Source organism: Microcaecilia unicolor, chromosome 3 (assembly GCF_901765095.1).
Source record: "Microcaecilia unicolor chromosome 3, aMicUni1.1, whole genome shotgun sequence".
Lineage (NCBI taxonomy): Eukaryota > Metazoa > Chordata > Amphibia > Gymnophiona > Siphonopidae > Microcaecilia > Microcaecilia unicolor.
This window is the reverse complement of record NC_044033.1, coordinates 294,207,593-294,221,802: the sequence shown is the minus strand read 5'-3', so window position 1 is coordinate 294,221,802 and position 14,210 is coordinate 294,207,593. Positions and strand designations below refer to the sequence as shown.

The 14,210-nt window shown below is 43.2% G+C and overlaps 1 protein-coding gene across 1 annotated transcript in view; it reads right to left on the bottom strand.

Annotated features, from left to right (window-relative positions):
* Positions 1-14,210, bottom strand: part of ITGB7 (integrin subunit beta 7) — a 342,955-nt gene that overhangs the window by 106,925 nt on the left and 221,820 nt on the right. The window contains exon 9 of the mRNA XM_030198181.1: positions 7,667-7,756. Within this exon, the coding sequence (XP_030054041.1) occupies positions 7,667-7,756 (90 nt within the window). The remainder of the gene's footprint in view (positions 1-7,666; positions 7,757-14,210) is intronic.

The following is a 14,210-nucleotide window of genomic DNA, read 5'->3' as shown; positions in this document are numbered from 1 at the left end:
CATTTAATTTTTTTTTTTCCTGGAGAGAGTAATGCATTCCCCCCCCCCCCCACCCCGGCTATAGCCAGCTCTGCAATTTTAGGGAGGGCGCAGAGGTGGATGGGGGGTGGACGGGGGGGGGGGGGGGGGGGGGCGCTGAGGTGGACCGGGGAGAGAGCCTGTTGTTAAAAATTTACCAGCACACCACTGACTCTAATCCACTATACAATAAGTAATCATAAACATTCTATTTAGACAAAAATTAAACTGAACCCCCAAGATGCCAGACTCTGCATACAAAGCAACACCACAGAAACAGAAAATGTCCCCTAGTACTGTGCAAAATTTAAGACAGCAGATGTAAATTTGAAAAAAAACTTACAAATACCAATCACCGCCTTACAAATTAACAAATAGAAATAAAACAAATATAGAAAATAAAATAATACCATTTTATTGGACTAATACATTTAGCTTTCAGAGGCCAAAACCTCCTTCCTCAGGTCAATACAGTACAGTGCTGTTACAGTATCCTATCCTGACCTGAGGAAGGGGGTTTTGTTCTCCGAAAGTTAGTCAAAATGTATTAAAATTAGTCCAATAAAAAGATTACCTTATTTACACGTTCTATTTATAAACATTTATTAACACATCTACAATACTACTTTATCCTAAAGCAAAAAAATAAAAATATATATTTTATTTACAGTTTGTTGTCTCTGGTCTCTGCTTTCCTCATCTTCTTTTCACCGTCTTCCTTCCATCCAGCATCTGTCTTCGCTCTCTCTCTGCCACTTAGTGTCTGCCCTCTCTGCCGTCCCTTCCATCCAGGGTCTGCCCTCTCGCTGCCCCTTCTTTTCGGCCCCCAGTTCCAGCCCCATTATCTCACCTGCCCCTAGTTCCAGCCCCAGCCCACATCTCCCACATGCCCCTCCCTTTCAGCCCCCAGTTTCAGCCCCACTATCCCACCAGTCCCCAGTTTCAGCCCCAGCCCTTTTCTCCCACCAGTCCCGAGCTTCAGCCCCAGCCACTTCTCCCTGTCCCCTTTTCAGCCCCCAGTCCCTACAGTTTCAGCTCCTGCCTTTTCAGTCCCCAGTTCCATTACTAGCCCCCTTATCCCACCTAACCTCCTTTTCAGCCCCCAGTTCCAGTCCCCTTCATCCACATGCCTTGCATTAGGGCCCCCCTTTTCAGCCCCAGACCCATTCTCCCACCTGCCCCAGGCATGGCCCCATTCCCCTCCTGCCCCCTTCTCAGACCCCAGTTCCAGCTCCAGGCCCCTTCTCCTATGATCCCCCCCTCCCAAACCCAGTCCTCTCCCATCTGAGCCCACCCCACCCCACCCGGACCCAGTCCCCATCTCCCATCTGAGCCCTCACCAGACCCAGTCCCCTTCTCCCATCTGAGCCCCCCCAGACCCAGTCCCCTTCTCACATCTGAGTCCCACCCTCTGATGTAACTTCCTATTTCCGCAAGGGCGGGACATAGTGGGGGAAGGGCCGATGTGACAAGGCGATTTGCTTCCTTTACAGCAGAGCAGAGCAGACGCGAGGCGCTTCACAGGTTTTTTTTTAAGGCTGGGTGACGGGTGGCAGGAGAAGAGGGTCATCTGTCCGTCGATGGAGCTGGTAGGCAGGTGGGGACTGCGGCACCAGCGGAGCACCCCCACCTGCTGACACCTGGGGTGGACTGCCCCCACTGCCCCGCCCTTGGCACGCCATTGATCCCATGCATTTTAAAATTCCGTTACCGTTTTCATCTCCACCACCTCCCGCAGGAGGGCATTCCAAGTATCCACCACTCTCTCCATGAAAAAATACTTCCTGACATTTTTCTTGAGTCTGCCCCCCTTCAACCTCATTTCATGTCCTCTAGTTCTACTGCCTTCCCGTCTCCGAAAAATGTCTGTTTGTGGATTAATACCTTTGAACATAGGCGTAGTTTGACTGTTTCATTTGGGGGGGCAAAGGATGGGGCGGAGCATATTAGCATATTCATTTGCATATATACATATGCAAATGAATATGCTAATACGGAGGAAGGAAGGAAGGGAAAAAAAGCTGGCTTTTTTTGGGAATAACCATAATGAATATGTATGAGATATCAAGCCAGCTCTTTCTCCCTTCCTTCTTTCCTTCTTCCACTCCAGTAGTATTTCCCCACCCCTTTTCCCATACCATGCCAGTGTTGACCTTAGAAATGCATAAGCTCTATATGTAGATCCTTCAAGAGGTAGTGTGTCATGATTTACGCTCTACACCCTTTCTGATGTTTTGGTGCCACCTCAGTAAAGCCAACACACAATCTCTCCACTGCAACACACTATACACAAACTTGTGCAAAAACACACTCATAACCTGACTAAACCATAACAGCACTAATTCCAAGGACAGGACGAGCTGCAACCTTATGCGTGAAAAGGCAGAACTGTAATTACACCAGGCTCTAAAACACCAATACACTACCTCGTGAAAAACACATGACACAACAGACATGACACAAGGAACTAGAAAGCAGAAAATATGAAGGCAAAATACTGAACTGGAAAGTTAACTCAAGAAGTCAGACTCAGCATGCAGCAATACCAGAAAAATTGAAACTTACATGCAAAATTTCACAGAAAGCTGACATTCCAATTAATAAATTCTGAATAAAATACTTTTTTCTACCTTTGTTGTCTGATCATTTAGTTTTTCTATTCGCTTTGGTCCCAGTGTCTTCTGTTTTATGCAGTGTCTTCTTTCCATTTGATATTCCATTTAATAGATTCAAAATAAAATACTTTTTTGTACCTTTGTTGTCTGGACATTTTACTGTTCAATCATGCTGGTTCCAGTTTCCTCTTTTCCTGTCTTTCTGCTAATTCTCCTTCAACTGCTTGCTGTCCATTTGTCTTTTCTCTTCTCTCCTGTCTTATTCCATTCCTTCACTACACCTACCTTTGACACATTATTTCTTTTTTAGCTCTTTCCTCTCTGATCACTTAAATTTCACCCTTGTCCTCATCCTTCTCCTTTTTAGTTTTCAGCTATCAAATTCCATTTCTTTCTCTCACCCACTAGCTGCCCCATTCCTCTTCTCAGTCCTTCCTCCAACCTTTCATTTCCTTTCATCTTTAATCAACTCTCCCTTACCACATTTCTGCCCCCCCCCCCATCACTATCATCCTCTCATTTGTTTCCTTCCCACCTCCCCTTTGGCCTCTCCCAAATAGTTCCACCATTTGCAGCAACTTCCTCCCTCCAACCTTCTAGCCCAGCACGCCTGCTCCCTTTCTCCCATTGTAGCCTAATATCTCCCTGTCCCTTCCACACACACACCCACACCCCAGCATCTTCCAGCCCCCACTTCCCTGTGGTCCAGCATTTCTTCCTCTCTCTCTTCCCTCCCTCCAATTGTCCAGCATTTCTCCCTCACTCCCTTCTGTCCCTGGATCCACAATCTCCCTCTTTTTCTCTTTCCCCTTTAGTGTATATCTATCCCTCCCTCTCATCCATCCCCATGTACAACCTGTCTTCCCTCCGTCTTCTCTCTCACTGCCCACATCACTCTCAGTATCTCCCTTCCTTGCACCCTGGGCCCAACATCTATCTCTTTCGTTCTCTTCCTTCCCCTTTTAGCATCTCTCCCATCCCCATACAGCATCTCTCTCTGTCTCCCTCCCTCCCACTTCCATGTTCCAACATTTCCCCTTTTCTCTTGCTGTCCCTCCCTCCTCCTCCACATCCAGTATTATTTCTCCCTCTCTCTCCCCCATGCATCTCCCCCCACCAACATTCCCCACCTCTCTCGCTCACCTCTACCTAGCATTACCCCATCACCTCAACAGTGCTCCTGTGACTGTCTCTCCCTGTCTCCCTGCCACCAGCCAGCATGCTGCCTCGCTCTTCCCCGCCGGCGCTGCCTCGGTCTCTGACTCCCTGCAGCATTTTTGTCCATCGCCGTCAGCGCTGCCATTCATTCTCACAGGCAGCCTCGTTCCCGCTCCCCTTTGCCGCGTCCACTCCTCCGACCGGCTCTCTCTGATGCATTTCCTGTTTAACAGGAAGTGCATCAGAGAGAGCCGGAGGATGCGGCAAAGGGGAGCGGGAACGAGGCTGCCTGTGAGAATGAATGGCAGCGCTGACAGCGACGGACAAAAATGCTGCAGGGAGTCAGAGACCGAGGCAGCGCCGGCGGGGAAGACACAATTAAGCCCTGCCAGTTCGCCGGTGCGACTCGTTTGGGGGGGCAATGCCCCCCCTCGCCCCCCCCAATCTACGCCCATGCCTTTGAACGTCTGTATCATATCACTCCTGTTTCTCTTTTCCTCCAGGGTATACATGTTCAGGTCAACAAGTCTCTCTTCATACGTCTTGTAACGCAAATCCCATATCATTTTTGTAGCTTTTCTTTGCACTGCTTCAATTCTTTTTATATCCTTAGCAAGATACGGCCTCCAAAACTGAACACAATACTCCAGGTGGGGCCTCACCAACAACTTGTACAGGGGCATCAACACCTCCTTTCTTCTGCTGGTCACACCTGTCACAACCTGTAATGACAAGCGGTGAACCCTTGGGCCCAAACAGTGTTTAGGCGGCCGAACAACCCCGATCTTACCTGAGGAGGGTCGCAGGCAGAGAACCCAGGCGGGAGTCCAGTCCGAGATACAGGCCAAGACAATCAGCAGACCCCAGGGAAGATCCAAGTCAAGTCACCGGGGCAAGCGGCAAACAGAGGCCGAAGTAAAGTCCAGGCAAAAGCCACCGGGCAGGTGGCAAGCAAAGGCAAAGGCAAAGTCCAGGTCCAGGCAAGGGTTCAAATTTATCTGTCTCCATCATTATTCCACACATACTGCACTCACCACATTTTCTGTGTCCACTATCACTTTCTACCAGCCAATCAATAGGTTTCAGGCTTGCTTGATGGAGACAGATAAATTTAGAGACCCACAGTCAGGTTGACAGTTCAGCTGTGTATCCGAATTTGTAGTATATTGTGTGCAATGTCCATGTGCTAAAAAGTATGTTGGACAAACCACAAGACAACTAGCAGTAAGATTGGGTGAACATAAAAGCAATATGCATACAAAGAAAATGACAGCACCACTTGCAGCACACTGTATAAAAGAGGGGCATGAGTTTGAATCGCTCCAGTGTGTTGTCCTACAAAAGGTTGCGTTTACTACAAGGGGAGGTAATAGGAAACTGGTGTTACTACAACAAGATCAAAAATGGATTTACCCATACTCCCATACTCAATTACTCATCCAATCAACATTAATTATTATAGTTCAAGCATCTATAAATAGGTACTAATTACAAATATAAGAATAATTTCTTTTCTTCACCTCTAACATTTAATAATATGTTTACTCCTATAGTTATAATTACCTGTAATGTAACAGCATCAGGGATTCTAGAGATGATGTAAACACTGTCCATAATTTTTCTATAAGTCAGTGTACATGTTCTAACTTGTTAAACTGTTATTAAGTCATGGTACTTAATTTCCTTTTTTTATTGTTATATCCAAATTAATAAAAATGATTGAACAAAAAAAAATGGATTTACCGATTGCAAACCGTACAACCAAAGGGACTGAACACAAGAATTGAGTGGGTCCATTTTTTCTAAGAAATAGGATACCCTAGGAGTAAGAACGGAGATGACATCATATTCCATAGGATATAAAAAGAGAACAGGAAGTAATAGAATACTTCCGGAGGCATGGACTATAGAAAAGTGAGGTGTGTTAAGCAAACTCTACATGTGGTAAACCTGTAAGAATAACTATTGACTATATAATCTGTATTGCTGTTGATATAGAGTCGCCAGCACCACGGACCTGAGGCGGGAAGTGGAAGAAATACCGAAACCTGGACCAGTGTCAAGGCCGTGGCATAGAGAGACTGAGCGACAGAATAAACGGAAGCAGCAAAAAGTCAAAGCAAAGATAAGTGCTGGGTTTGACCTAAAACCGGGATAATAGTCTGTAAAGATATAAACTATAAATAAACAGTAGCAGGTTTTTTGAGCCTATGAAGACAGCTAGCACTCCAATGAATTGATAGCCATAGAGCTATGTTTTGGGAGTCTGTTGAGGCTTTTTCCTCCATATACAAGAATATAGAATTTGAAGTTTAGAGCTTAGGATGCAAAAGAGATAGTACTAAGCAAATTGATCCTAGGAGACGCTAATATTTGCAGCAATTAGGTATTTCTAGTATCATCAGATAGCCTGGATGTTTCAACATTTTTGGAACAGACAGTAGAGGAATTAAGACTCAATCTACACTTTTGGTATCATTTGTATTCTTACAAGATAAGGAGACCATGCCGAGATTATGTTTTAGAGCCTTACAATCCTGCTTTCTGGGTGATTGAATACAGATATTTCCAGATATTTCAAGATGGGCGCAAAAAATGAGGAATACATTTTTGGAAATGCATTTGGCAGTAACATCTTTGGGAGCTCGATACCAGCTGCATTTTCCTGTAAGTGTGTCATTTTCTTTAGAGACAAAATTTATCAAAAATTTATTATTTCTTCAAACCATTGCAACTGCAAAGTTTCTTAAATGTGCAAAGATCATTGGGATCTATCTGAATATGACTCATAGGTTGATAGTAAAATCAGAAGGAATCTTTTACTTTGCTTGATATCTTTTGAATGTTTCCAACTTCCTGTGGATTATGAGTCTAATCCTTTTTTATCATTTCTATTTCTAGGCTTATTTCTAAAAAGATTTGATGTTGCTGTTTAATTTAAAATCTTATAAGTAAATAAATAAAAAAAATCTATGTTTATATATATATATATATATATATATATATATATATATATATATATATATACATATACATACACACACACATACATACTGTATATACTCAACTATAAGCCAAAATAAAAGCCCAAAAATTGGGGTCTCACCTTATAGTCGAGTCAGAATGTCTCCTCCCACCCTGCTGTGCACGATGACTGACATTTCCCTTACCAGTAAGCCTGGACGCTGACACGGTAGTAACTGCAAGCAGGGCCAGTCGGGGCCTTGAGCATCTGTGCATGCTCAAGTCCTGCTAACTCAGGTGAGCTGGAAGGCTTCGAGCATGCACAGATGCTCAAGGTCCTGGACCGGCCCTGTTGCAGTTACTTCCATGTCAACAGTCAGCGTCCTGGCTTACTGCCAGTAAGAGAAATGCCAGTCACTTCAGTGGGGGATGCAGGGGAAGGAAGTCAGGAGGGGAAGGAAGTCAGGAGTATCAGTCACTGTGGGAGACTGTGGGAGTGAGGGAGGTAGGAGAGGGAGAGAAATACTGGTAACTGTGGGAGGAGGAGGGACAGGGAAGAGGGAGAGAAATGTCTGTCATTATGGGAGAGGAACACTTGAATAGAAGCCCTCTGCTTATATTCAAGTTAACATTTTTCCCCCTTTTATTAGGCAAAAAATGTTATCTTGGCTTATATTTTGATGGGCTTATATTCAAGTATATATAGTAGAGGCATTCAGACTAGAAAAGTTTCAAACAGGCCAATTTAGGAGCAAAACTTTCAGTATTATGAGCATAAAGCCTTTGAATATTAGGCCCATTAGTTTTTGGGTCATTGCCCTCGTTTTTCTTATCTGATCCCTTCAATTCCCTTGCCTCTCTTCAGAGCTGTCCAATTTTTAAACATTTCATTCCCGGTAGATTGTGCTTACATTATATGCATCTGAGATCAGATGGACCACATTGCTTGAATCATCTTTCAGTTCTCCAACCACAGACTTGGGGATTAATTCACTCAGCTCCTAAGAGGCACAAAGAAACAAACAACTGATTTTATTGATTATGTATTCAGATTTTAAAACAGGATCAACTAAGAAAATTCTTAGGTAGTAACAATAAAGAAAATATAAGGAAAATTTAGCACTCACAAAAATAAGGGATTAATAGTTCTGGTTTGTGTAAAGACATAGTATGGACAGATACTGTACAAATTTCCACTGACACAGCTCCGCCAATGCACCTGGGTCCTCATCCGGAGCAGCCCCTACTATTCCACTATTGAGAACTCCACAACACACATATATGTAACCCCCTTGGTTGTTTATGTGAGCTAGGCAGCTGCCTAGTCACTGCCCACCCAGGATGGTGAGAAGGACACACAAAGAATTTATTTGGTGGACCCAGAGCCGGGGCTAACCTTAAGGCTGGAGGTCCGGGCAAACAAGGCATCAAACTTCCATCCACACAAAAATCCAGACCATACCATGAGGTAACTTAAAAACTGGAACTTTGGGGGGATTAGCTAAATTGGGAGTTGACTTTGTTTTTCCTACAAAGTTTACATGTTAAACTGTACTGTTTATTTGATGGTTTATTGCATTGTTCAATACAAACGATTTAAAATTTCAGAGGGTCATAAGAGCCTAGACCCTCTGATTAAGCTTTTCAGCTGTTTGGGGAAAGAGTGGGGTGGGGTGAGGAGGTGGGGATATTTATTGAAAACGTTGATGACTCTTACTATTTGACTGGTATTTCATGTTGTTCCATGTCATCAATAAAAAGGATTTAAACATAAAACTGGAATTTTTCGGCATGCCCACAGGTTTTTTTTTTTTGGGGGGGGGGGGGGCTATTGGCATTGGAGATGGCAGCTATCAACCTTATGTTTGTTTGATATTATTGTCTGTATGCGTCCTACACCCAAAGGTTTTATGAAGTTTGTTAAGTGTTCTGTTTTAATGGGCAAGGTGCCTACACTGGCCCAGTGGCGAGCAGAGATGTTGCAGCAAGCCATGTAGGAACCTTGTGATCTGCTGGACCTTGATTCTGTACCGGGCAAGAGGTTTCAATAGATGTGGGAGCCCTTTTGGAAGTTGTCAACACCGTTGGCACATAGCCATTTGCTGAACTGCTGAAAGCTGGACTGATTTATAGATTTCAACACCAGAAGCATCTGGCAATGGAAGATGTATGTGCTGTTTTTGAGTTGAATGTCATAATTTGAATATCTTTTTATGTGGCTAGTTGTAAAGGGTTAGCTTCATTGCTGGGAAATATGGAGTTTGGACAGCTTCTTAAAAGAAAAGTCCATAAGCCATTATTAAGATGGACTTGGAAAATCCACTGCTTATTTCTAGGATAAGCAGCATAAAATGTATTGTACTGGTTTGGGATTTTGCCAGTTTCTTGTAACCTGGATTGGCCACTGTTGGAATCAGGATGCTGGGCTTGATGGACCTTCGGTCTGTCCAGTTTGGCAACACTTATGTTCTTATGTTATGTTCAACTGGCACGAAAAGTAAATAATTGGCATTATGTGGCACTAATTGGCTTAAATTTTCACTTACACATGCAACTGCGGTAAACTACTCTTCTATAAAGTCAATGCCTAAATTCTATAGCATCCAAATGCAAGGGGGTGTACATATGGACATGAGTGGGACGTGGTTATGGTTACAAACTTTGGCTATAGAATAGTGTCAGATATGCACCCAAACATCAACATTTAGTTGCACACGCTTGTGCGTGCCGTAGAGCAGATGTAAATGGTCGCACCTAAATGTTGGTTCATGGATGTCTACTTACACTAGTATTCTGTAACAAAATCTGGTCAAGCAGGTGCCGTTATAGAATAGGGCTCAGCACCCACTATTTCATGCTCATTTTGGTGTTTAAATGCCCCCTCTATGCTTTCTAAAGAAAAGTGTCTTAGCTGGGGCTCAGTGTAAAAATCACCAAACCCAATTCAAACTTCTCCTTCCCACTGCATTAAACAGCATTTCCACTAACCATTCTTTCCCCTTGGATTGTATATATCGGATGAATCCCTTCATTGAGACAGTAGGAGACTCCTGCAGCACATCACTTTGTACTTTTGTCACTGTTGGGTTCACAATTTCAGAACACACATCTCTAAAATATGGTGTCCCCCAGGGTTCTGTTCATCCCCCCCCCCCTTCTGTTTAATATTTTCCTCAATCCGCTTGCTTCTCGTCTTCAAGATTTAATGTCAACTTTTATATCTATGCAGGAGAAATTCTTCTGGTTTTCCATTTTTCCCCACACCACATTGATCTTTCTAAAGTACAATCTTCTCTCAACTCTGCTCTGTCATAGCTTACTAATCACAGATTAGTCCTTAACCAAGACAAGACCGAGACCGTCACATGTTGGATCACTCGCTCTCTTCCATAAGTAATGCCACACTGGAAAGAGACCAAAGGTCCATCGAGCCCAGCATCCTGTCCACGACAGCAGCCAATCCAGGCCAAGGGCACCTGGCAAGCTTCCCAAACGTACAAACATTCTATACATGTTATTCCCGGAATTGTGGATTTTTCCCAAGTCCATTTAGTAGCGGTTTATGGACTTGTCTTTTAGGAAACCGTCTAACCCCTTTTTAAACTCTGCCAAGCTAACCGCCTTCACCACGTTCTCCGACAATGAATTCTAGAGTTTAATTACGCATTGGGTGAAGAAAGATTTTCTCCAATTTGTTTTAAATTTACTACACTGTAGTTTCATCGCATGCCCCCTAGTCCTAGTATTTTTGGAAAGCATGAACAGACGCTTCACATCCACCTGTTCCACTCCACTCATTATTTTATATACCTCTGTCTCCCCTCAGCCATCTCTTCTCCAAGCTGAAAAGCCCTAGCCTCCTTAGTCTTTCTTCATAGGGAAGTCGTCTCATCCCCGCTATCATTTTAGTCGCCCTTCGCTGCACCTTTTCCAATTCCACTATATCTTTCTTGAGATGCGGCGACCAGAACTGAACACAATACTCAAGGTGCGGTCGCACCATGGAGCGATATAACGGCATTATAACATCCTCACACCTGTTTTCCATACCTTTCCTAATAATTCTATTTGATTTCCGAGCCACAGCAGCACACTGAGCAGAAGGTTTCAGTGTATTATCAACGACGACACCCAGATCCCTTTCTTGGTCTGTAACTCCTAACGTGGAACCTTGCATGACGTAGCTATAATTCGGGTTCTTTTTTCCCACATGCATCACCTTGCACTTGCTCACATTAAATGTCATCTGCCATTTAGCCGCCCAGTCTCCCAGTCTCTTAAGGTCCTTCTGTAATTTTTCACAATCCTGTTGCAAGTTAACGACTTTGAATAACTTTGTGTCATCAGCAAATTTAATTACCTCGCTAGTTACTCCCATCTCTAAATCATTTATAAATATATTAAAAAGCAGCGGTCCTAGCACAGACCCCTGAGGAACCCCACTAACTACCCTTCTCCATTGTGAATACTGCCCATTTAACCTCACTCTCTGTTTCCTATCCTTCAACCAGTTTTTAATCCACAATAGGACTTTTCCTCCTATCCCATGACCCTCCAATTTCCTCTGTAGCCTTTCATGAGGTACTTTGTCAAACACCTTTTGAAAATCCAGATACACAATATCAACCAGCTCCCCTTTGTCCACGCGTTTGTTTACTCCTTCAAAGAATTGAAGTAAATTGGTCAGGCAAGATTTCCCCACACAAAAGCCGTGCTGACTCGGTCTCAGTAATCCATGTCCTCGGATGTGCTCTGTAATTTTGTTTTTAATAATAGCCTGTACCATTTTCCTCGGCACCAACGTCAGACCCACTAGTCTATAATTTCCTGGATCTCCCCTGGAACCTTTTTTAAAAATGGGCGTTACATTGGTGTTACATTCCAGTTCCGGAAATTCCTCTGACCCTTTTCAATCAATCAGTTCTCCTAGTTAACTCTTTTATTTTTATTTGTTACATTTGTATCCCACATTTTCTCACCTATTTCTAGGCTCAATGTGGCTTACATAATACCGGAGAGGCCTTTGCAGGCTCCGGTGTGAACAAATACAGGGTGATGTTGTGGTAAGATCAAGTTCATGTGGCACAGCCACATTAGGGAATCGGAGAACGGAAGAATTGTGTTATGTCCATTACATAGTTTGGTTGTGTTGCAGAGATTAGGCATTTAAGTTGGATCGGTAGGGTATGCCTTTTTAAACAGGTTGGTTTTTAGTGATTTCCGGAAGTTTAGGTGGTCGTACGTCATTTTCAAGGCTTTTGGTAATGCGTTCCACAGTTGTGTGCTTATGTACGAAAAACTAGATGCGGAAGTTGTTTTGCTGCTTGGGTAGTGCAGATTTAGATAAGATCGTGTTGATTCGGATGCATTTCTAATTGGTAAGTCGATCAAGTCTGTCATGTAGCTCAGGGCTTCTCCGTAGATGATTTTGTGACCCAGGGTGCAGATTTTGAAGGCGATGCGTTCTTTGATTGGGAGCCAGTGTAGTTTTTCGCAGAGGGGTTTTGCGCTTTCAAATCACGTTTTACCAAATATAAACCTAGCTGCCGTGTTTTGAGCAGTCTGAAGTTTCTTTAAGGTTTGTTCTTTACATCTCACATAAATTCCATTGCAGTAATCTAAGTGGCTTAGTACCATTGATTGTATCAGGTTGCGAAATATTTCCCTCAGGAAGAATTGCTTCATGCATTTGAGTTTCCACATTGAGTGGAACATTTTCTTTGTTGTGGATGCCACATGGCTCTCTAGTGTTAAGTTATGTTCCATTATAACGCCAAGGATTTTAAAGCTGTCTGAGATACTCATTTTTGACAAGAAAAAATATATGATGATTTAAAACAGAATTAATACATAAGAAAAAGGATAGATATGAATGATACAGAATGTGATGTACACTAAATAAGAGAAGCACAGCACATGTGTTCAAAGAAAAGGTCTATAACCAAAATCCACTTTAAGGCCTAGAGGTTCTAATGTTTGTAGTTGGAAGATCAATCTCTGTTCTTTGAATAATATCACTGTGATATTTCTACGCCAGTGGTTCCTGAAGGATTTAAGAACAAAAAACTTGAGATCCTCTGTGGATTGGTCAGCAGTCTTCCATTGAGAAACGAGGGGTGCAGATTCAACACTTCTTTTCAAACAGCTACGGTGCTAGTATGTGTGTGGTTTCAGTGTTTGGGTTGGTGAATTGTGTAATTTCTAAAGCATGCGAGCATACTCTGTATCTTCCGCATTTCTTGTGGCCAGAAGGTGTATTGCTTTGAGATGTAGATGTAATCTCTGGGAGACAGGATGGAACAAGAATTTCTATGAGATTTCTTTCACAGAAGAATGCTACAACTAGGCGCTTGTCTCAGAAACATTCATGCTTCTCCAAAATATGCCAATGTCGTCTGAATGAATTTTGTATTTTTCTGGCTAGATGGGGAAACCTCAAAGTACACACAATATCCAGTGCAGATTTTTTAGGCTTAGAAAACAGCAAAAGTTGTCTATCTTCGTTGAGTGCCTTGGTGTATCATAAGTACATAAGCACTGCCACGCTGGGAAAAGACCAAAGGTCCATCAAGCCCAGCACTCTGTCTCCGACAGCGGCCAATCCAGGCCCCAAGAACCTGGCAAAAACCCAAAATGTAATATTGATCAATGGACTTTTCTTCCCGGAATCTATCCAGACCCCTTTTAAACTCAGCAAGGCCAGCTGCCGTCACCACCTTATCCAGTGATAATGTGTTTCTTAGGATATCCCCTGTTGGTAAATCTGTGTGCCATGATGTCAGACTGGTGATTGAAGTCATCAAAATTGGTACATATTCTTTTAAGTCTCCTCTCCACAAAAGCAAAAATAAGGAGGAGGCAGGGAACTACAGGCTGGTTAGTCTGACCTGTGTGGTCAGCAAATTAATGGAAACGCTGCTGAAGCAGAGACACTGCAGATTCTAGAATCTGGATTACAGGATCTGAGACAGCATGGTTTTACTAGAGGTTTGACTGATCTCTCTGCCTAAGTGATCAGTATTGGATCAGGAGAGAGTGCTAGACATATATCAGCAGGAATTTTGACACAGCTCTGCCTAGGCAATCTATAAACAAACAGGGTCCTAAAGTGATTGACCAAGTTAGAAACTGGCTGAGTGGGAGAAGTCAAAGGGTAGTAAATAAAGTTCACTCTGAGGATACTGGCATTATCTCTGTAGTGAGTAAATTCAAATTTCACTGCAACATCCAATCACGTGTCACCAACAATGGCCACCACCTCACCACTCCTGGGTGCTTCAGAGGAATGGTGTCCTGTTTGGTGTTAATATGAACCATCTTTCACTGGTTCACATTAACACCAGACAGGCTCTGAAGGTCACAAGGGCATCACTCTTGCCTTGAAACCTTCAGAGCCTGTCTGGTGATGTTATCAATCACTGTAAGAAATATTCTCAGCTACTGACTTTGTGACAC